This window comes from Corvus brachyrhynchos, unplaced genomic scaffold (genome assembly GCF_000691975.1).
Source record: "Corvus brachyrhynchos isolate BGI_N302 unplaced genomic scaffold, ASM69197v1 scaffold32, whole genome shotgun sequence".
Classification (NCBI taxonomy): Eukaryota; Metazoa; Chordata; class Aves; order Passeriformes; family Corvidae; genus Corvus; species Corvus brachyrhynchos.
In genome coordinates, this window is record NW_008237919.1 from 16,398,056 (window position 1) to 16,420,095 (window position 22,040).

Here is a 22,040-nt window from a genome sequence, read left to right on the forward strand (position 1 = left end):
TTTGGGTTGGAATGGACCTTAAAGATCATCCAATTCCAACATCCCCTGCCATGGGCAGGGACACCTTCCACCAGCCCAGGTTGCTCCAAGCCCCATCCAGCCTGGCCTTGGACTCTTCCACAGATGGAGCATCCATAACCTCTCTGGTCACCCTGTGCCAGGGCCTCACCACTGTCACAGGGAAGAATTTTTTCTAATATCCAGTCTTACCCTACTCTCTCTCAGTTTGAAGCCATTCCCCCTCGTCCTTTACAGGAGGGGGATTTTTTTGTTTGTTAGGTTGTTTATTCATTTAAGGAAAAAATTGCTCCCTGGCAGCAGTGGAGTTAAAATTATTCCCATTTATATCACGAGGAGTTACTGGCACTACTCTCAGACACTCTTCTAAGGTCAGACAAAGAAATGATAAATACTCCTTTGTCTAGAACACAAACTACTCAGTGATCCACAAAATATGATCCAAAATCTGCCCTCTTCCCTTCTGGAGACACACATGGGTGTCACCATGCCAGATAAACAGGAATAAATAGTGCTCCAGCAGAAGTAAATCCAAGAGCACCCACGTCTGGTTTCATCTCTGCTGAGCAGGACTTGCATGCTGGATGAAAGGAGTTTGAGATTCTTGCTTGAAAAGAATATTGTAATAAAGGAGCTGCTCATTTCCTGAAGATTTCTGATTTAGGAGAACATGGTAATTTTAGAAATGCATTGCAATGTGGCTAAACAAGTTAAGCCATGGGATTTGCAGAGAGGAAGTGTTTTCAGTAAGTCACTACCATATATGCTTGGAACCATTACTGGAAGTTTGATGTCCATGCCATTTTAATTAATAATTTTGAAACAACAACAACAAAAACCCCCACCCAAAGTCACAAGCATTATGGACTATTTACCTGCTAATTTTTTCTTTCATCGAAGCTGCTCCTGCCTTACAAAAGTGTAATAAAAATCCCCACACTGGTAAGAACTAGTAAACATTTTTCTTCATTTGCATAAACAAGAAACCCCAAACAAATACAAAGGCCAAGGACTTTCCCTGGCCAAGAACTGGTTAAGTAGTTTAGTACTATGCTTAAGATTTCCTGAAAATGTATTTGTCTTTCAGCCAAACAATACTGTTAAAGCAATGTAAATGCTTTGCTTCCAAAATGTGCTTTTTCTGTTCACAGAGAGCAGCAGTGTAAAACTAAATCATCCATGAAGCATATTCTCATTTTTAATTTTATCCCTTGATAGATCAGTTGCTTCAAAATCCCTTAACAAACAAGGAAAGAAAAGTTACAGGGTTCACGTTTTAAAGACTGTCGACTGTACAGACCCAGTGCTGCTAATCCATGGGCACATCGTGGGCCTCTTCCATCACGACCTGAAACACTGGGTTCTATTCACACCAACTGTGAGTCTTCATGGGTGTCTACAAGGTTGGAAAGGCCTTTCCCTGCCTTCTCACACCATGCTTTTCTCTGGCAAAACCAACTGTGACCACTCAGCAGGTCCTGAAGAACTAAGTCACAGAAAAGGAATGGATTTTATATTTCCAGGTGACAGGAATGAACAAATCTCCTGATTTGGGCAATCACCGAAAAGCACATCAGTGCCAATTTCACTGCACTTTGCACTGGACCATCAGGTTACTGTAGCACTTGAAAATTAAACAACCCAGAAGGTCTTTGAAGGAGTTTAGCATGCCAAGGGCAGGGGAGGGAGGGAAGGAATCCACGCTGAGTTTGAGTCTGGCACAATGAACCTGCTTTTGGCCTCAGCTCCAGAGTGAAGAGTGAAGTGCGTCCAGCTGATGGTTGGATGGTTTGCACACCACAATTAAACGTGCATGTTCATGGATATGCTGTTTTCAGGAGGTGGTGAGAGTTTGAATTTATTATTAGGAAACCAAAACATTTCACTTAATTGTTTAACATGCGAGATTTTCATGAGGGAACGAAGGTTAGTTACATTTCCAACAGGATTTCAAAACTACATTTTGCCTATTCAACTCTAAGCCAAATGTGAGGCTAAAATGTTGAAGAGACTAATCAAAGGAACAGAACTCAGAAAGACAATAACAATACAGTACCTAAAAATGGGTAATTCACACATTTTTGACATTTGTGTCTTGCATAGACAAATACTTATTCATTTTTTTTCTCCCAAGACGACTCAGCTTCAGAAAATAAAATGTTAAATCAACTTTAATTACAATTAAATGCATGTGTTCCAATTTTTCAAGACACCAGGGTGTTCTGGATTTTTGTTTGTTTAAGTGCAACTCTCATCCCTTGGAAAGGCTTTGTTTCATCCTGTGGGCTGCCAAGTTCCTAAAGTCAGGAAGGTGAACTGATTCTTCCAGAAACAATTCCATGTATTATTTCACAGATTTCACAGAACACTCTGAGTTGGAAGGGACCCACAAGGAGTCCAACTCTCCAGTGAATGGCCCACAAGGGGATCAAAGCTGTGCCCTCGGTGTCGCTGGCACTGACCATCTGAGCCAATCTCAAGCCAGGAGCTGGGGTTTGAGCCATGTGTACTCCTACTCCACTCGAATTTCCATACACCTAAAGCCACTTTGGAAGCACAGGAACTGGGAACTACAGTTCCTCACTGTGGGTCTGCCTTCTGGCCATATTTTGAACATCAAAAAAAAAATTTGTTGTACCCCAGGTCAACATGAAATCCTGCCCTGCCAAGCCCTTCATCCATAGCCAGGTTTCCACTGGAAGAAGACCCAGGTATGCAGGCAAGGTAGAGCTGGAGGGCTCCCCAAAAGGTTCCTGACAGAGATCAGGTACCAGAAAAAGGTAAATGCAGCCTGATATGGATCCATATGGAGCTACCCTGAGGTCAGCAGGACTCCTCTGTGACACAATATCCAGAAGTAGAAAAGTTTCTGCAGAGCCAGAGTTGATTCTGAGTATTTTCCAACATGATTTTTTCTTTGTAACAGTCATTCAGAAACTTATCTGGATTGTTTTGGAATTGATTTCCTGAATTGCAATGCTTCCAAAGTTTAAAAAAAAAAACAACAGAAAATTGCCTTGCCTGTTCCAGGAATATTGAAAAAATTGGACTGAGAACCCTGTTTTGGGTTAGATTGAAAAAAAAGAAATTAAAAGTTTCAATAATTGTATTTGCAGAAGAATCACATTGATTCAAAAAACAAATTAGTTCTATTGCATATGAATATGACTTTAATTGGGGGCAGGGAGGGAATAATACATGGACTTGAAGTTAGGTCCCCTATAAAGACTTTTTAACTCATGTAAACATGTACCTTTCCTGAATGGTGAAGCTTTGCTGAAAGCAGCAATCTTTCTTACACAAGAAAAAAAAAAAATGAAGGACTCTACTTGTTTTTTCTTCTTTTAAATCATGAAAAGAACAAGCACTTCCCTGCAGTTCACACCCACTACAGATTTCTCACTAAATTGAAAGAAAAGGTTTGCATTTCATATGTTAAGCAATACTTTTATAATGGTGAAGGCTTTTCAGTATTAGGAATTCACATCCCTATATTTTTTTTTATGTTTCTAATCTGACAGTGAAGCTATTCCATATTCCCCTTTCGTAGTAAACTCTGTCAACTTCAGTCTCCAGGTATTGATAAAGTAGCTGAAAACAAGGGCACAAATGTTTTGAAAGAATAAAACTTCTGCTGCATGTGAGGTGGGGGGAATAATAATTTTTAAAAAAATAGTTAACTAGAAAATGGCTTCTTTCTGAAAAATAAACTTTCAGAAGTTTGCAAACCCTGAGGCCTGGTTGTCCAATTGAGTTTCCAATAAAACCCCCAAACAAACCAACAAATACAACCTGCTACAGAATGGAAACTGTGGGGGTGATGAAGCACTCTGGGAGTTAAAAACAATTAAAAACAAAAATACAGAATCTGTATTTAAAAACAAAAATACTCAGAAACTCTGAGTTCCAGTAATCCAAGCTATCTTTTGTAGGGGCAGTAGGCTGAATGTTTCCAAAGGAGCAGGATTTGTACATGGCTTGTCTTTTAAAGTGTTTTGGGATCAAACTGGATTTGACAACAGCCTTTGAGAAAGTTATGCTATGTCAAAGCCTTCCTAATTAAACCTTTCATTATTCATTTCCTGTGCTGTTTAACAAACATGGCTCATTAGTGGCAAAGCAGAGAAGTCAGAAGAAAACAAATTCTTTAGAAATCACCAGTCCAGTGGAGCAGATCATTACAGCACTTGAACTAAGGAAGATGCTCAGCCAGGTGTTTCAGCTGAAACACCTCTTGTGTTGAGTAAAAACCATTAAAAAAAAAATATCTACCAGTCACTGAAACTCCTGTTATTCTCCATGTATGGATGGCAATGCCACTGACATTTCTTCCTGAAGTTTTTCTTCCTACCACCTCAACCTTGCCTTGGAAGACAATCTGCCATGACCAGCTTTACATTCCATCATCCTCCTGAAATCAAGGGGACCTAAGCACGTGCCTGAGTGTTTTGAGAAGCAGAAATTAAGTATTCAATTCAATATTTGCATCTGCCAAAGGGCTTTGTTCAAATACAGTGTCTAAAGAGTCTAAAAGCTACCACCTTTCTCCCTGTCATGTTAGAAACACACCCAGACTTGGTCTAAATCAGAGGGAAGTCCTGGCACTGTGACAAATGGACAGGGACAAACGAGGGTGTTGATCATACCATGAGGCTCTTGAGTCTCTTATTCGTACTCAACAACGGGAAATACAAAGTTCCAAAAGCAAGTGTCCATGGATAGACAATCACAGACTTCAAACTTTGGGAAAATAAAAGAAATGAACTGTTACCACAACAAAAAAAACACCCCCAAAACCAAACCAAAACCCAGCTGTTTTAATCACCAGCTCTTCGTTTTTTAAATGACACACAAGGATTTCCTACTCTAACAAAGCCTGCTGTATATTCTGGTAGTAAACTTCAGATCCGAAGAAATTTTATATAAATCCATGTTATATTTTTCTTTTTGTATTAGGGGAAAATATTTCAAATGCAATAAAATAGCAGAATTCATGACTGTATAGTAGGCAACTTTTCATTTTTTTAGATTCAGTTGTACAAACTATAAATGGTTAAATTTCTCTAATAATTGGAAAAGTTGTGGGTATTTGAACTTACTTACCTGAATACTCATTTAGCAAATATTTTCAGATACAAGTCTAGATACAGAGTTATGCAATTTGAATATTAGTTTACACATAATATAAATCAATGTTTGACAATATCAAAATCCCATCAAACAGTGGGCCCTTCTTATGCTATTATCAAATATAGTATATCACTGTGGGATAGCTGAGAATCATAGAATGCTACTGTAGGCTTGTTTATTAAATTGGGTCAATTTTCAGACCTTCCAAATAGGAATACTAAACATTTATTTTTCCCCTCTGGAAATTCTTTTTTTTTTTTTTTCCTCCTGCTTAATACAGTTGTCATCCCAATTTCTAGTGAATTTATAAAAATATTTTTTTTATCCAATAACCCCAGCAAGGTAAAAATAGGAGTTTTTATAGCAAATGATAAACAGGCTCACGGACTATGAGAGAAACTAAACTTATTTAAACTGCCATACATTCTCTACTGAATCACACATCAACAGTTTCTTTTTATGTGTGTTGCTGTCCACCTCAGACTAGCAGTTTTTAAGGTGCAGAAGCATCTTTCAAATATATGCATCTAACTCAATAATCAAGTTCCACACACTAGTGTCACATGCTTTAAATTTACATCACCTGCCCATCAAAAGCTGTGTTAAATAACAGCACTAATTGAAACTGCATAATTCATCAGAAACTGCAGCACTTCCAATTCAGAGAACAAAGGGGTGCTTACGTGGTTCTTTATATTACTAGATATAATTTTCTGAAATAAGGAAAGGAAAAGAAACAAACAAAAAAACCCCACATTTGAAAGAAGTTGCTGCACCTGCAAAAACACTCTTTAAGCTTACTATGAAATACAAAAAAGTGCACCCTTCTATATCTACATATAAAACATATTAGAAATAAAACTTGTGTAAAATGTTTGCTGTGCAAACTATAAAAAGTCAGTCAGTCAGTCCATTCTTTTTCCTAAGTGTTTTTCTCCACACTCTTGCTTCCTACTGCAGAGAATCGCTGTTATCCAAGACCAGCCCACTGATATTTGTTGTCGAGAGGTCTCCTCCGTCATCCTCACCGCTGTCCACAGACTCATCCTCGCTCTGGCCTGCCATCATCACCTGCTGCACAGCCAGGGTAGCACCATCGGATGACAAGGACTGCAGACTGTCTACATTCATGTTGACTGGAGCTGTGATGGTCACGACAGCACCTGCAGAAGCACAATCACAGCACTTCAGCGCCTTCCTTGCCTTCTACTTATACGTAACAGAGCTTGTTTCTAATCAACAGGAAGGAAACTTAAGGAACTACATTAAAATAGAAGTTCTATAGGTTGTCAAATACTTAAATATCAGGAAATGCCAGAATTAGGTTGGTCAGGAATCTTAAACTTTGTGTTGTGAATCTTAAATCTGTGTTTACAGCAATTCCCCAATGAAGTCATCACAAGGCCATTTCTGCAAAGCATTCCAGCTTAATTCATTGCAGAAAAATTGGAGTTTTCATAGAGATTCAAGGTGACTTAAATGGATAAAGCTGTTGTCAGATCCAGCAGAGGCTGAGGGAGAAGTTGTTACAAATTGGAAAGAATAAAGCACCAGACAGCAGGACAGAAAGGATGATCCTGAGACTAAAGCAGTTCTTTATCTTTCTTAAATTAAATCTTTTTGTTTGATCTGATGCTGAGGAAGTAACTTCAGTTGAAGTCTTTGGAGGCTCTATGACATTTTTCTGCCTCTCATTGTTTGGTTTGAACCACGTGAGGCAGATGTGGAACTGCAGATCCTCAGCCATGAAGCTGAAGCTGCTCATCCAACAGGACACTCCTGACCTGTGCACACACACTCTGAAAGAATTTAGCTGTACATCACAGTTGTGCACCCTTTGTTCTGTCATTTTGTAACTTTTGAAACAAAAGCAACAGTTTCTCAACATAAATTCCAATACAATGTGCTTCCTTAAACCACAGAAAATTGTTACAGGAAAAGTGACACATTTCTGCTATGTTTCCCCAGATTAAAACCACATTTATACTGAAATATCCAGAAGTTCCCCTCCCCCCAGAGGCATCAAACCCTCCATTTCCCTGTCAGAGAGGAATTAACTTTATTATCCAAGTTTAGGCAGCTCTCCTCACCGTCTGACATCGTGAGCTCGTTCGATTGCTGCTGAGCAACTCCTGAGGCAATGGAGTCAGGCCAGAACCTCTGGACTGGTCGGTTCTGGGCTGTTTTCTTCTTTGTTTTTGGAGTTTCAGAACAACTGGAATCCAGCATTGGCTGAAGAATTCGCCTTCTAGCATTGATAAACCTAAATACAATTGAGGGCAAGGTAAACTTAGGACCTTGGGTGCAAATTCCCTCTATCACACACTCACAAAGTATGCAGCAGGGAAAAAAGCCCTAGGAATATAAAATCTATCAGCTGGGGTTCACATTCTTTTTAAAGTGTAGAACCACTCCTAGAACACCAGCATCCTTTGATTTTGGTAAACTAGCTAAGAAAGCACTTCTGTAATTTTGCAGCTAACAGCATTTTTTTCCCCCACCTCAGAAGGAAAAATTCTCCAGACAGCACAACAGCTGTACACTTCAGGATCTCATTAAAAACTAAGCACCAGAAAACTTGCTGACAGCCCATCTCAGAAAGCTGATACTCCTCTCATTAGGGTTCACCTAAAATCTAGCCCCTGCCCAACCTGGCTTGTTTGGTCTGGTTTCATTTACCCCCTTAAGCTTCTGTATTACTTATTTTACAGGCTCCTTGGCTTTCCAAGGGCTGGCTCCTGATCCAGGAGACAACAGCAAACACATTTTTTCAGATCTGTCCTGATTCCTTTCAGTTCTCTGATTTTCACTTGCTTACTTCAGAGTGCTAATTGCTGCCCTTCCCCTTTCTGCTGGTGAAAATACTTAAACTGAATCAACTTCAACACAGTGAGCTGTGGCAAGGAGCTGGGTCTGAGGATATCATCCCTAAATCTCACAAAACATATCCAGGACCCACCTTTAGCTGCAATGGGAGGAAATCAGGTGCAGCTGGTAGGTTCCTAAGCTGAAAAGACAGCAGTCAGAGCACAGAGCTACATGACCACATGTCACACAGGCATAGCCACCCTGTTCCACTTTTGGAACCATCTTGTCACTATCTTGACTATTTCCCCCCTGGACCCCTCCACAGCCTCACACCCAGTGTCATCTTTGAAATCTGAGGCAGATCCCTGCGGGACTTTGCTGCAGCAATTTTAGGAACTGATGCCACAAGGTGAATAGGACACGTGTCAGCACCTTCCCTCCTCTCTTCTGCAGGGCAGGTGTCTTATCTTACACCTCCAGGGAAGATAGGACATGACAAAACATGCTGAACCATGAACTGGTGTAGTTGAGGAACTGCCTCTCCATTCAGACATCACTGCTCAGGAAGGCATCCTTTGATACAAGAGCAGAATCTGTTAACAGTAACTTCTTAAACACCTGCAGCCATCAGGCCACTAAATGCCTTTTTACTTCAATTTCTTTACTTGCAGAAGAGACATGAGAGTACTTCCATCTCTCTCAGCACTAGAACAGAACACAATTCCTTAATGCTGCAATGTTTTCTGGAATCCTTATATAATTTAAATGGCATGAGTATTATTGTACCTTATAAAAATAAAATGCTTGTGTGCCAAGGCATAACTCTTGAATTTCTATACATATTTTGTAACATATGTAGAATACGTAAGTTCAACTCCAGATGTCCAAGTTCTATTCCTCACTATTTCTAAGCTAAGCACGTGGAGACAAGGACAGATATTAAGTAAGGGCTTTGCTCTTACCAATTGTTAACCTGGAGTAGTGTCAGATTTGTTTGTGCTGCAATCTGCTTCTTCTCATCCTCTGTTGGATACGGATGCTAAAGAGGCCAAAAAAGCAAACAAAAAAGGCATAAGCTTGTTTTTCACCTCCTCATCAAAAATCAGAACTCCTTTATTACATCTGATTAAAGATGGTGGATTAAGGCCATCTGACTCATTAAAACACAAACCTTAGAAACCTCACAAACTTTTATAGACAAAAATAATTTAACAAAGAGTGCTTTGCTACACAAAAACTGATTCTATCCTCGAGAGAGTCTATGGCACCATGTGTAATTCAGAAGGAAAAGCTTCTCATGGCTGACAGTCTTTAATAAAGAGCGTGATCCCTGGGCAGCACAGCATGTGAGCAGCTCTGATTAGTTCTGCTGGCCAGGGCAGTGTCATATGAGAGAACTGAGGAGCACTCTGGAGTTAAATAAAGCTGCTCTGAACTGAGCAGATGAGCATGGGAAGTAACACAAGAAGTGCACACGCAATTTCCCTGGATCAGTTCTCTGCTGCAAAACAGTTGTAAAAGGCAAAATAGCAATCAACTAAACATTGTAATAGCTTGAGACCCATTTATCCTTTCAAAGTATTCCTGCAAAGGAAAGACAGCTGAAAGCACAAGCAGATAGTGACATGCTTGGTACACATCAGAAGGATTGGAAAGGAGATAAAGACAGAAAATTTGAAATTTTCCTCTGTCAAAAATACTGCTAAAACATCACAAAATACAGGTGGAATTTCTTTTCCTTGTGCCATGAACCAGGGTGCAGAGAGCGTTAAGTTCCCAACACAGTGAAATGAAGAAAGGCTCCTTGTAACTGTATTTATTGAGACCATGAAGTACAAACATAACATATTTATTAAAATATTAATAAGAGTCAGCTAGCATTAGACTGTGGAACTACTCCAAATGACTCCAGGGAAAACTGAACTGAGATTCCATAACTGACAACAGAATAACTTCACCTTGTTTATGAAGCAAAATCATAAGAGACCACATGAAAGAGCTACATAAAAAACTGACCATGCTCAGTCCTTACCCCTATGTGCTGAAAGAGCCAAGATCTCATCACATTTGTAGCGTGCTTGGGAAGAACTCCTCTCTTATTTTTGGATGAGCCATCATCTTGATGCAAGATGCCTAGATCTTGGTTTAATTGCAACTGGAGCTGCACATGTAATTTGAGAAGAATTAAGGCAGTTAACATAGTAATGGCAGTTCTGTATCAATGAATGAACAACTCATTTATAGAAGGAACAAAAAGAAATTAGGCTTGAATATCTTGAATATACTCACTGTGTGCAAACACAAACAACTATGGAAGCTGTAAAATATTACTGATTTAAGACTTAAATGGAGGACAAAGTAAAATTAATTATTATGCTGGAGTTGCAACCAAACATGCTAAAGGTCCTGCTAAATAAATGCATTAAATTCTCAAAGAGCATTAAGATCTATACAGTAGAACCTATAATTCACTTCACAAAACTCATACTACTTCCTAAATACTCAGATTTCTTTCTCTTTGTTTTTCATTTCCTATGGATTCATCAAATCATTTGCACATTGGTTATGTGAGCATTTGGGAATACATTCTTAAATGCTTATATTGAAATAGAAAGAAACATAATATAAATTGCATGTAAGATTCTATTTAAGACAATTGCAACTGAAATAATTTTAAATCAGATTTTCCAGACAAACTGGAGCAATTTCTTAAGCCAATCAATATGTAGGAAATGAGTTTTAAACAAGGTTTAGGCTATCAAATTACTACAAATATATATTTGGAGCACATTTTAATTTCCAAATTAATGTCTTACATTCTAAATAACCTGCTTGCCTATGGAGGCTTTATAATGAACTTTCAATAGCTTTTCCACAGTATTTTACCCTACCTCCACAGCATTCTAAAACACTGAAAAAGAAGATATTGAAGAAGAATCTTCTGCAGGTGACCTTTGCATAGGTGGGTTTCGAGACTCCTACTAACATCAAGAGTAGTCACAGATGTACACAGAAGGTCAAGTCCTTTTTTTATTTATAGGCTAGAGGCATTATTTTCCTCTCAGTATTTTTTTTTTTCATAAAAGCTAAAAATCCCCATTTTTTTCAAAATCCCTTCAGTCCAGGAGAGTAATTTCACATATTTCTTTCTGAAAGGTGTGTGAGGACAGAGCTGTCTGTATTCCAGGGGAGAACATGGGTGAGTACAGATATGCTCCTGCCAATTAAAAGAACACTCTGTGCACACTTTTTTGGTTGGAAGGACAGAATAAGGAAAAAGAGAAGCCAGTGAGTCAGTGATTACCAACAGATTTTATGCTGTGGAGATGGGAGCTCCTCATTCGCATTTTTAATGAAATCCAGATTCCAGGAAGATTTGATTTACCACTTCCAGAGAAAGCTAGCAAGGTTTTCTGTACCAGAAGATGGTCTAGTTTTCATGTTTCTTTAGTTGTTTCTTTGATCTCTTCAGATCCAACTCTTTAGAGCCTCCCTCAAAAGAGTGCTGGTCCTTATATTTTAGGGTATAAGGAACAAAAATTAAAGATCTCCCAAAGTCTTAACTGAGTATTTTGGAAGTTTTATAGAAAAATGTTTCTCAAAATAGATAAACTCTGAAATACATACAGTTTCACAGTACTAGTGGTTGCCTTTGTGATAAAAACCCAAATTTCTCACAACAGCAGTGTGGCACCTTAATGCAATACATTAAATCTATCTATAGATTCTATCTAAATAAATTAAATCTATCTATATAAACATAGTTCAATGATTAGAAGAGTTTTACATTGAAAAAGTGTTCATTTAATTCAGAGGGGTTTTTGGTTTGTGTTGGTGGGGGGATTTTGTTTGTTGGGTTTTTTTGTTTGTTGGGTTTAGGGAGGAGATTTTTTTTAATTTTAGTTTGGGTTTTTTTTTCATTCCATGTCCCTACACTCTTCTGGCACCAGTAAAGGAAGACAATTAACAGGCAGGAACTCTGATGACCTGTTGTGGCAAGGGGGACCTTGTGACATATTATACAGCCTGTAACTCCCACAGCAGTGGCCTCACTAATTTACCATTAATTACTCGTTCTGCCAGTGTGTCAAACTTAAACCAAAACTCTAAAAGCACTGAGATGTATTTCCACCCAGAACACCATTCTGTGGAGCCCATGAAACAAACCTGCGAGTTCTGGATCCGAATAGTCCCAGGTGACAGTGCCTGTGTCACCACTTGTCCTTGTGGAGTGACCACAGTGACTGGCTGATACACTGTCCCCCCTTGAAGCAAAACAGAAACACAGATTATGGGGAAGAAAAAGCCCTTCAAGCATTATTCTCTTTAAACACATCAGCACTGCACACCATCCAAGACTTTTGATATTATATCAATTATTCTCTTCTAGTCAGCATGCAAGATGTGCTCTTTGCTGCACTACAATTTTCTTCCATCCACAAAAAACTGTATGAAATTTGATTTTATTTCCCTGTATTTTAGGCATTCCAAATCTATTTTGAAAGGAAAATGCCATGATTATCAGGCTATAAAGCAGTTCATCACGTTGTTTTAACTGAGTTAGGTCTTCAACCAACAAGGGTCACAACACCAAAATCACACCTATGTGTGGCCAGTGCTTAGGGCAGGCAGCTGGGTTTGATTTAAAACCTTGCTGAGAAGTAAGATAAAACATTTCAGCTCAAATGTCATTTCCATATAACAAGGACAGCAAGGATGTCACAGACTTGCAGGTGTGGTTCCAAACTCCAGGGAGCATGAGGCAGCCAACAAGTGCAATGGTTTAGGCAATGCATGTTTTTGTCAAATAGAATTACTCTTTTTAAAGGGGAAAAAAAAAAAAGGAAAACACCACAGTCTGTGGAATGTCTTTTAACAAATGCAGTGTTGCACAGAAAGATCTCTTAATATTACATATGTAACTGCCACTCCCATAGGCATACTTGCTATACACATGAATTAAATAAACATTCATAAACCAGTAAAGCACTTGACTGTATTACAACAACTTTTCAGGTATTAAAACACATTTATAAAAGTATTTGTGTAGTTTTTGTAACAACTATAAAAGAAACCCAGATGAAGAGCAAGGTGCCAGTTGTTTTTGTGTGTCATACCTGCTACTGTTGCCATAGTTACATTTCCCTGCTGCAATGCTGATGCTGGCACCATGATCCCTTGGGGACTGAGCGTGCCTGCAATGGCACTTGGAATTTGCTAGAAAAATAAAACAATTAGTTGCTTACATTTTTAAAACTTTTCTTTTAAATGTAAGGAGATCAAGTATGCTTGTGTATTTTTATAATTTGTATTATGTATTTTTGGCTCTAAAATACATTTGGAGTTTACCTTCAAAGAGAAAGATACCTCATTATCTACATTAACTTCCTCATTATCACTAACCATTACCTTTGAAAACCCTCACAAAAAGCAACTGTTAGAAAAGATGCAAAACTATCTTGAGAAATTTTAGTTCTAGGTCTATAAAGAATAAGAGAAACAGTTTCCAAAGGCAAGAGGGAAAAAGGACAAATGAAATGACCCTTGATGCTCTTATTACAAGCATCAAAGCTTTAGAATTTTAGTTATTACCTTCATTCCTTCAATTTCAACATAATGCATTAAATATTCAATGTTTTATTCTGCTCAAGATAGCTCTTACTCAACTCTGAACATTTAACTCTTACACATCTCCTTAGTACGTATGAATAATCTCTCTTCATTGCAAATGCAAAATAGGTCCCTCTTGTCTCTACAGAAAACTGTAAGATATACAGAAAAACCCTTTTAAAAGCTGTTTTTGCCTGATTTTAGAATCCCCTTTCCACACTTCCAGACACCAAAACCTAAATAAGGAGTCCAGAAAGTGAAGTTTAAAAGTCATTGGGGCTTTTTTTAATACGGAGCATCAGACACATGAGTAATTCAGAGAAGGGCCATGCCCTAAGACTCGGGATCCAGGGGGTACTGGGGTGGCAGGGCTCATTCTGACAGCAAAAACCATTAACTGCTGATAATTAACTGTGGTCCATTTAATACAGAAAATGCAATATTGTAAATTTAATCCGTCAGACTTTGTCTATTTATTCCAGAATATAGGTTGTGTATAAAATGTATCAGTCATCTCAATAGTTTAATGAAGGAGGCAGACTAAGGAGGCCTTAACAAGGAAAATTTTTCTTCTTTGTTTATTCTGTTTCCTAACCTCCTTCCAACAAAATAGCAAATCCAGGCTGTTCTGAATATCTCCACTTGCTGAACTGAGAGAAAATCATGAAAGGAAGACAGACAATAAAAAAATGACTCTTGTGCTCTGGCACATTTCAACAGATTTGTCCATCAGGCAGTGGCACACAGGTGTGCACAAAAAGAACCCCCAGAAAACTAAGAAACAACAAAAAAAAAACCCAAACAAAAACCCAACTCTTTGTATTATTAGTAACTGATTTGAGAAAATACAGGAAACTGCAGAACCTCTGTTTGCAAACTGGCAGCAATACAAGTGTAGCTATAGCTTCCTAAGGAAATCTAAGCAAAAATCCACTGAACAGTACTTGAAACACACCTGAGATTGCACAGGTGAATAAGGACTTCCAGGCTCTCCACTTAGTAGAGTTTCACTGTTCATTTTTGTCTTCAGGCAGGCAATGTAACGACTACAGAAATCCTTGCAGAGTTCATTAACCTTTTCTAGCTCGAGCAGATGGATACGTAGAACTTGGATTGCTTTAACCATCTGAGGGAGAGAAAAAAAATTAGAACCAAAATAACTGTTCGTTAAAAAAGAAATATTTAATGTGAGATTTAAGCAAACACTACTTTCCAGTAACATCCAGATCACCCAATTAAAGCAGAGGTACTAATTGCTAGGTCCTGGAATGTGAAAGGAACACAAGTAAACTGCCACACAGGGAAAACAAAACAGGCAACAAAGCGATCTTTGTCACATGTGACACATCAGGAAGACAGAGCAGTTCAGGTGTCACAGGGCACAGGATGAGCCTGGACGTTCATGTGGTCTTTAACCCCCTCGTACAACTCTGGGTCACAGACCACACAAGACTGGAAGTGATGGAAAGCAATCCCATCCACACAAATTATCTGGAAAGCAGGGCTGGGACAGGCTTGGCCAGCAGCAGTTCTCTTGAGATCTATAAATCAGAACTACCAGGTTCAGCTGCATGTTACACCCTGACACAAGGAAACCAGAAAGGTACAGATGAGTTTGACGTACAGTGAGAAAGAAGACTCTCCTGTGATTAAGCATAAATTTGTCACACAGATTGTTAGGGAGGATGAAAGCTTTTATTTTTCCATAAAATTAGAATTAAGAGGTCCCAAATTTAGTCACACTGTTCACCAAAGCTTAAAGTAATCAAACAGTTCTTCAGTGCTACAGCTTTTAAGTTCATCTGTGATTGTATGTGAAAGATGAACAACTCTCAGGTAAAATCTTGTAAGAACTTCCAGGTGAGGAGACTGATTCTGAAATACAAAACATTAAATACAAAGCACTAAACCAAATTTAAAACCCCCCCATGTTTAAATGGAAATCCAAGTACAGGAGATATGTGTGTGAGGAGAATACTTGCCATGCTTCGTGTGAGAAAAACACTGTAAGCCCGGATAACCAATGGCATTACATACTGCATAAAAATAGCTTAGATGATTGTAAGGGTCATGGCAGAACATCAGAAGCTAAAACCAAATCCAGATGGTCTAAAAGCAGTAGGAAATCCAGGACATTCAAATATGTACACAACACACCAGCAAAGTAATTATTTTTTATACAACATGCCACCCCCAACATTTCTGTGCTGTGCTGGATCTCTGAGATAAATATCCTTCAGTTTTATGAAACTGAACAATTGTCATTTTGAAGCATAGTGCAGAGCTTGACTTCACAATTATTTGGAAAAACCTGTCCTATATGAGGGGTTATTTACCTGGGCAGACCATTGAACCCAGTGAACAGAAATGATACCTTCCAAACTAAGCTACCCATTACTTCCAACTCTAGAAGCCAACTGGGAGCTGAAGATGCCTTTGCTCAAGTCACCCAAAGGAGATCAAGGCAGGAAAACTTTTGGGCGTGGTCCCCTCTCCACCACAACACTTTATCTTTCACTGAGACACATCTTTTCCTTGTTTTTTCAGCAGAAGATACTCCAGTTCTAGGACACCCACTCAGTGTAGACTATTGTGTGTTAAAACAAACAAGATGAAAAAAAATTAAGAAATTAAGTGATTAAAAAGAAAAAAAAAAGGAAATTGTGCTTCTTCTCAGGGCCAGAAAGGAAAAAAACTCCCATACATCTTTCAAAAAAGAGCTGCAGAAAAACCTGAGCTGTAGATTTGAGGGAGTTGATCCAAATGAATATCTGGTAACTCTTTTGACCTATGACACTGAAAGCCTTTGAAACACTAAGAACAATGACCCAGCACTGAGACACAAACCAGAGATCTAACCCAGCCCAGGTTGCTGTTTAAACAGTGCTTAAGCACCTTTAAACACAGCAAAGTTAAAGCATGCAAATTTAAATAAATTTTAACATTAAACAAAGCTCATCTGTGTTTCAAGAAATTCTGTCTCTGTTTCAGAGACAAAAGAGCTTGAAATAGAAAATTCTTCATGTGTGACAATCAACAAATTGCACATAATATTAGTGAATGCTTTAAACATTCAGTTAAAACTGAGGTAACAAAATATGCTTTTGGACACATAATATTTGACCAGGCTAGAGATTAGTTTATTTTTGCTTAGTCAAGAGAGTTGGGGTTTCTTAAACATTAGCCATATATGTATTATTTATTTATCAGCATGTACTTGGAGGAAAAATGAAAGTCCTTTCTTCAGCTTAGACTCAGTTTAAAATTGATGGTTGGTACTTGAGATGAAAATTGAATTAAAGTCAAAATTAACCACAAACCCAGAGTCAGTAACACTACCCAGGTTTCTGCAGAGCTCCTCTCTATCACACTACTCCTGCAGGAAGCTGTGCTACTGCGGTTAGGAGGAAAGCAAAACTTTGTAAATATGCCATGCCTGTCACCAGGACTTATTGACTCATTTACAGCTACATTAACCATGGCCATATGGCTGCTGCTCTCTTGCAGCATGGGTGAACTGAACTTAATGTTAGCAGAAGTTCACTTTTTCCTTAAAACTACAAAAATCAAGAACTCCTGATAAAATCACCCATGCTGGACAAAAGTGAGACAAAGAAATGTTTTCGGACAGGCCACAGCAGCAGTAATATTTCATTATTCAGTGCTGCTGCATAGAATATGCCACGGAATAATGTATTTTTACAACCAAATTGATTTAGTCTTTTCAGCTGTCTAAATAAACCTGGAGTATAATTTCAGAGAAATGCACAAAGATGAAGTAACCATGAGATTTGTGTATATTCACAGAATCCTAGAATGGTTTGGGTTGGACAGGACCTTAAAGATCATCCTGTTCCAACCCCTGCCATGGGCAAGGACACCTTCCACTAGTGTTGCAATTGTTTTAAGTAAAGATAATGGTAAACTACTGAGCAGAGAAAGAAAAGTTATTGAAAAACTTCCAGTTCTTGCTATCCAGAGCCTATTCATATATAAGTATGTCTCCAAATTTAAGAAATGGTATCTTTAACCCTAAATATGCTTCAGATTGTGGCTGTGTCCTGCCTTCAGTGCCTCAAGCCCGTGGTGCCAAGGCACAGACACAGCGTGCACTGCCTTGGTCATGATCCCCAGCTCACCTTTGCTGATGTGAAACACAGAGTCACAGTTTTTTATGGATTTCAGACCACACAGCAACTACATATGTGGGCAACATACACGAAAGAATCTCCATATACTGACACATAATCTTCTCATGCAAACAACTCTTTTCATTTTCAAAAAGCCCAATTAAAAGATGTACATTCACAGCTCACCTACCTCCCTGACCCAAATCCTCCTGGGACAACTTAGATTTTCAGGGGAAGAACACAAACTCTGTGTTTGTGCTTCTTTTGCTTTCGTTTGTTTTGCTTTGATAACCTCTCTCCTCTATTTTGAGTCCCCAGCTATGAGACATAGATAGAAAAGGTATAGCTAGACGTTTATGGGACAGTTCTGCAAATTAAACAGCAAAAGCACTATTCAGAAAGGCTTGTTCAGTCAATATTCAAATGACATCAGCTGACTTCACCACTACAATTCTTCCTGACACAACTAAAAATTCAATAGAATTGAGAAGAGGGTACTGAACCAAAAATCCTTACCCCAAATGAAACAAAAAACTCGGGGGTCTTCAAAAAAGGCAGTTTCCTGTTCAACTACAGAAGGCAGAGTACATTTAACAGTCCTTTTTTTGTATTGTGTCTAGACTTGACAAAGCCATAATGTGGGGAAATTTAAAAAATCCACACATATGTGGGAAAAGTTTACTCTGAACAGAAGCAACACCAGAGGCAGGAACCACCCTGAGGCAATGTGGTATTTCTGCAGCGTCTGGGTTAGCAGTGAGCAACAAAAAAGTGTAAAGCAATGAATGTCTTAAAACATAAAATAATCTGTGAAAGGTCTAAAAAAACTCTCTGCAAGCACTCATGCTGAACAACTTCTCAGACATGGAGGAATCTGTGTATGTCCTATGCACAAAAGGAGACTAATGGAGAACAAAGAGCAGCTGGTGCCTTTTCAATCCAGGATCTGTTTTATCTGTGAAAATGAGGCAGAGGTAGCAAAGGGTAAGGGGCAAAGGGTGTGAAGCTCCGACAGATGACACTCCATGTCATGTGGATGCAGCTGAGCACACTTCCAGAAAGCATGTGCACTTCAGAACCTCTGGCAGCAATACAGACCACCAAAATCTGGTTATTGACAGCAAACACATGTCTTCTGACACTGATGCTTGATGTAAGGATTAAGGGGGATGTAAAGAACATTCCAAGACGGTATGGAGGAAGTTAGATCTCTAGGAAAGCACATTTCCAATGTAGTAAGAACATGAGCACAACCTTCAGCTTCCACTTCCTTCCCACAGGATTTGAAAACAGGAGCTCTGCAGCACAGAATCACAGGGTCATCCCCGAGCACATGGCACAGGATTGCACCCAGCCTTGGGAAAGACACTGCAGAAGTAAAGGGCCTGGTAACAACTCTCCTGGATTGACCACAACCCTTTGCCCTGCTGCTTCAAGATCACCAACTGATGCTTTTGGAGAGCTTAACTGGGAAGAACAGAACCTCTAGAACAGAATCCCTCCATGCAGATAGTAACAAGGGTTTGAAACCTGGCTTACAAGCCAGGCTTAGCAATATCCTTAAAGTTAAGTTTCAGGTGGATGCTACCTGCATTTCCCAGTGCTGAAATCCTTTTTAATACTAATGCAGGAAGCCACCAATTAATTCAGAATGGGAATTATAATACCAAAGTAACGAGATAATCTAGACCATAGCTTAGTAAGAGCTATACAAATTGGAGCAAGCATCCACTGCTCTTAATGAACTTCCTTTCTGGTCAAACTGATCTAATGCCTGTGCCACCCAGATTAACATTCTATGGTTCTCTGGATGAACTCCAAACTCCTCTTGTGGAGTATTCAAGATGTTTCAAGTGAGTGAGTGCACAATGTGGAACACTGCCAGGACTGTAAGTGACTCTACAATCACTATCTATGACCCTTCATAATTTCTGTTATCTAGTTAATTAGCCCACAGGCAGCATGGAATTACATTCTGCTGTTTTGGAGCTGTCAGTTGAAGCTCTGTCACAGAAGTTGCAGTCTGGCTGAGTTCTACTTCCCAAAGAGGTAAAAGGAAAAGAAATGAAGCAGCTGACCAATTTCCTTAGTGTAGCAGGCCTGTGACTCTCAGATAGGACTTGAATTTGGCTCTTTGGAATGTTGTGATGCTCAATTCATCTCAGTTTAGCTCTGGCTCCAAGTTGATCCTACTGAGCGAGCATTTACACCTTATTTGTTTGACTCTGCTCCACCCTCTAGCCCAGTCTAATTATCAGTTTTAACAGCTTCTCCTTTCAGATGAACGGCTGAATTAACATTGGAGTTAAAAAGGGAAGGACAGCAAGAGCAGAAGATGTAACAAAGGTGCACAATAGTGTTTCTCTCTACTAAAGAGAGACTTTTTATCGCTATAAAAAAAAATGTATGTGACAGAAGGCAGAAAAAATTGCCCATCTACAGTCTCCCCTGAGGCAAGCACCAGTATTTCAAGCAGAAAAAGAGACTGAAAGCCATGCTAGCCACTTCACAACCTGACAGAAACTTGTGCTCCCTGCCCCAGACAAAACGAAGAGCCTGTAGGAACTCAGCTGTTCAGAGCTCCCAGCCTCCAGGACAGGCAGAGGACACGCTGCACTCAGGTTTCACTTGGTATCCAGTAGCAGAAAGTCACAGCTAACAATATGGCCACAGTACAGGAGTTCAATGCCAAAGACTTTTGATTTTGCAACGTGGTTCCACTTTAAGCTGCTACTGACCTCAGCAGCCACGGAATCCAGGACATAAACAAATACCTCCTCACCCACCTCAAGCAAAACCAGCCAGATTTGTGCAGCCCATCGGCAAAGGGAAAGGCCACATAAACCAAGAGACTTTGTCACTAAAACCACAAACAGGTCAACGACAGGAAGGACTATCTGAACACACCAAGCCCAACTACAACCAAAGCAAGCTGGATCTGAGAGAATGTTTATGCATGACCAAAAGCAAGGGAACAGGCCAAGGCAAGCAGGATCTTTGGGAAACCAATCTTTGGAGGCTCACGGAAACCACAGAATAGCTGAGGTTGGAAGGGGGACCTCTGGAGATTGTTTCATCCAACCCTCCTGCTCAGAGCAAGGTCAGCTAGGGCAGGTTCCTCAGGGCCATGTCCAGCTGAGTTTGACTGTGTCCAAGGATGGCGATTCCACAACTCTCTGGGCAGTATTCAGTCACCCTCACAGTAAAAAGCTTTAATGGAACTTCCTGTGTATCAATTTATGCCCATTTCCTATTGCCCTTTTACTGGGCACCACTGGGAAGAGTCAGTCTGTCTTTTTATTCCCGTTAGTACTTGGCATTTCCCTTTGCTGAATTCCAGGAGATTCCCATTCTTCTGCTTCTCCAAAAGCAACGAAGTACCTCTGAACAGTGGCAGAGCCACTTGTGGGTCAGCTCCTCCTCCCAGTTCTACAACACCTGCAAACTTGCTGAGGGTTCATTCTGCCCCATTACCCCAGTCACTAATGGAGATGTTAAACAGCTCTGGTTCCACAACCAGTCCCTGGAGAACAGCACTTCTGAGTAGCCCTCAACTGGACTTCATGCTGCTGACCAGAACCCCTTGAGCCCAGGGGTTCACCCAGTTTTCAGTCCATCTCACTGCTCATTTATCCTGTCCATGTCTTACCAGTCTGTCTATGAGAACATTGTAAGAGACATCCAAAGTCAAGACAAAGCACAACCACTGCTCTTTCCTCACCCACTGAGCCACAGCTACTACATTTCAACTACTAGATTTCAGCTGTGCTTCTGAAAGGAAACTGTGATTAGAGAGAGACAGGAAAACAGTGTTTTTGTGTTGAATTCAGAGAGTTACAAATTAAGAAAATAACCTGAGGCTTAGCAAGTCAGCAGACCTGCTTCATGCAGAACAGAACTAACTCTCATTTTTTAGTAAAATATTGAAGGCAAGTATATTCGAAATGGGGATATCAAAGGAAGGACTTTCAAAAGGCCTAAAAGAGTCAATGACATGAAAGAAAAAAATTGTATATGTTAAAGACTTTCTAAGCTCATCTTATAACAACTCTCACATTAACTAAGTGAACCACGATTTAAATAAAATTGGAAAAAAATTTACATCAATTACATGTTTTCGATAAATATGTTAAACACCCAACACTCTAAAATTAATTTGCAGAGTCAATCTGGCTATGGAAAGGATTTGTTTCTTTTTGTCTCCAATACATTCATGTCAGCCAGCTGAGAATAGGAAACAACTGTGAAGAGCCTGGTGTAAATTTACAGATAAAAGGGAAAAGGGCGTCAGAAGAAATTGAAAAAAATATTTTTAAGCATTAATATAAGGAAGAATCTCTCACA

The 22,040-nt window shown here is 39.4% G+C and overlaps 1 protein-coding gene across 3 annotated transcripts in view; it reads right to left on the bottom strand.

Moving 5' to 3' along the window:
• Positions 1–1,847: 1,847 nt before the first annotated feature.
• PKNOX1 (PBX/knotted 1 homeobox 1) overlaps positions 1,848–22,040 on the bottom strand; it is a 34,035-nt gene continuing 13,842 nt past the window's right edge. For all 3 annotated transcript variants that reach the window (XM_008632847.2, XM_017733316.1, XM_017733317.1), the window contains 7 exons: positions 14,522–14,692; positions 13,074–13,173; positions 12,124–12,221; positions 9,989–10,117; positions 8,919–8,995; positions 7,239–7,411; positions 1,848–6,311 (listed from right to left, as the gene is read on the bottom strand). In XM_008632847.2, the coding sequence (XP_008631069.1) occupies positions 6,100–6,311; positions 7,239–7,411; positions 8,919–8,995; positions 9,989–10,117; positions 12,124–12,221; positions 13,074–13,173; positions 14,522–14,692 (960 nt within the window). In that variant the 3' untranslated portion in view covers positions 1,848–6,099. The remainder of the gene's footprint in view (positions 6,312–7,238; positions 7,412–8,918; positions 8,996–9,988; positions 10,118–12,123; positions 12,222–13,073; positions 13,174–14,521; positions 14,693–22,040) is intronic.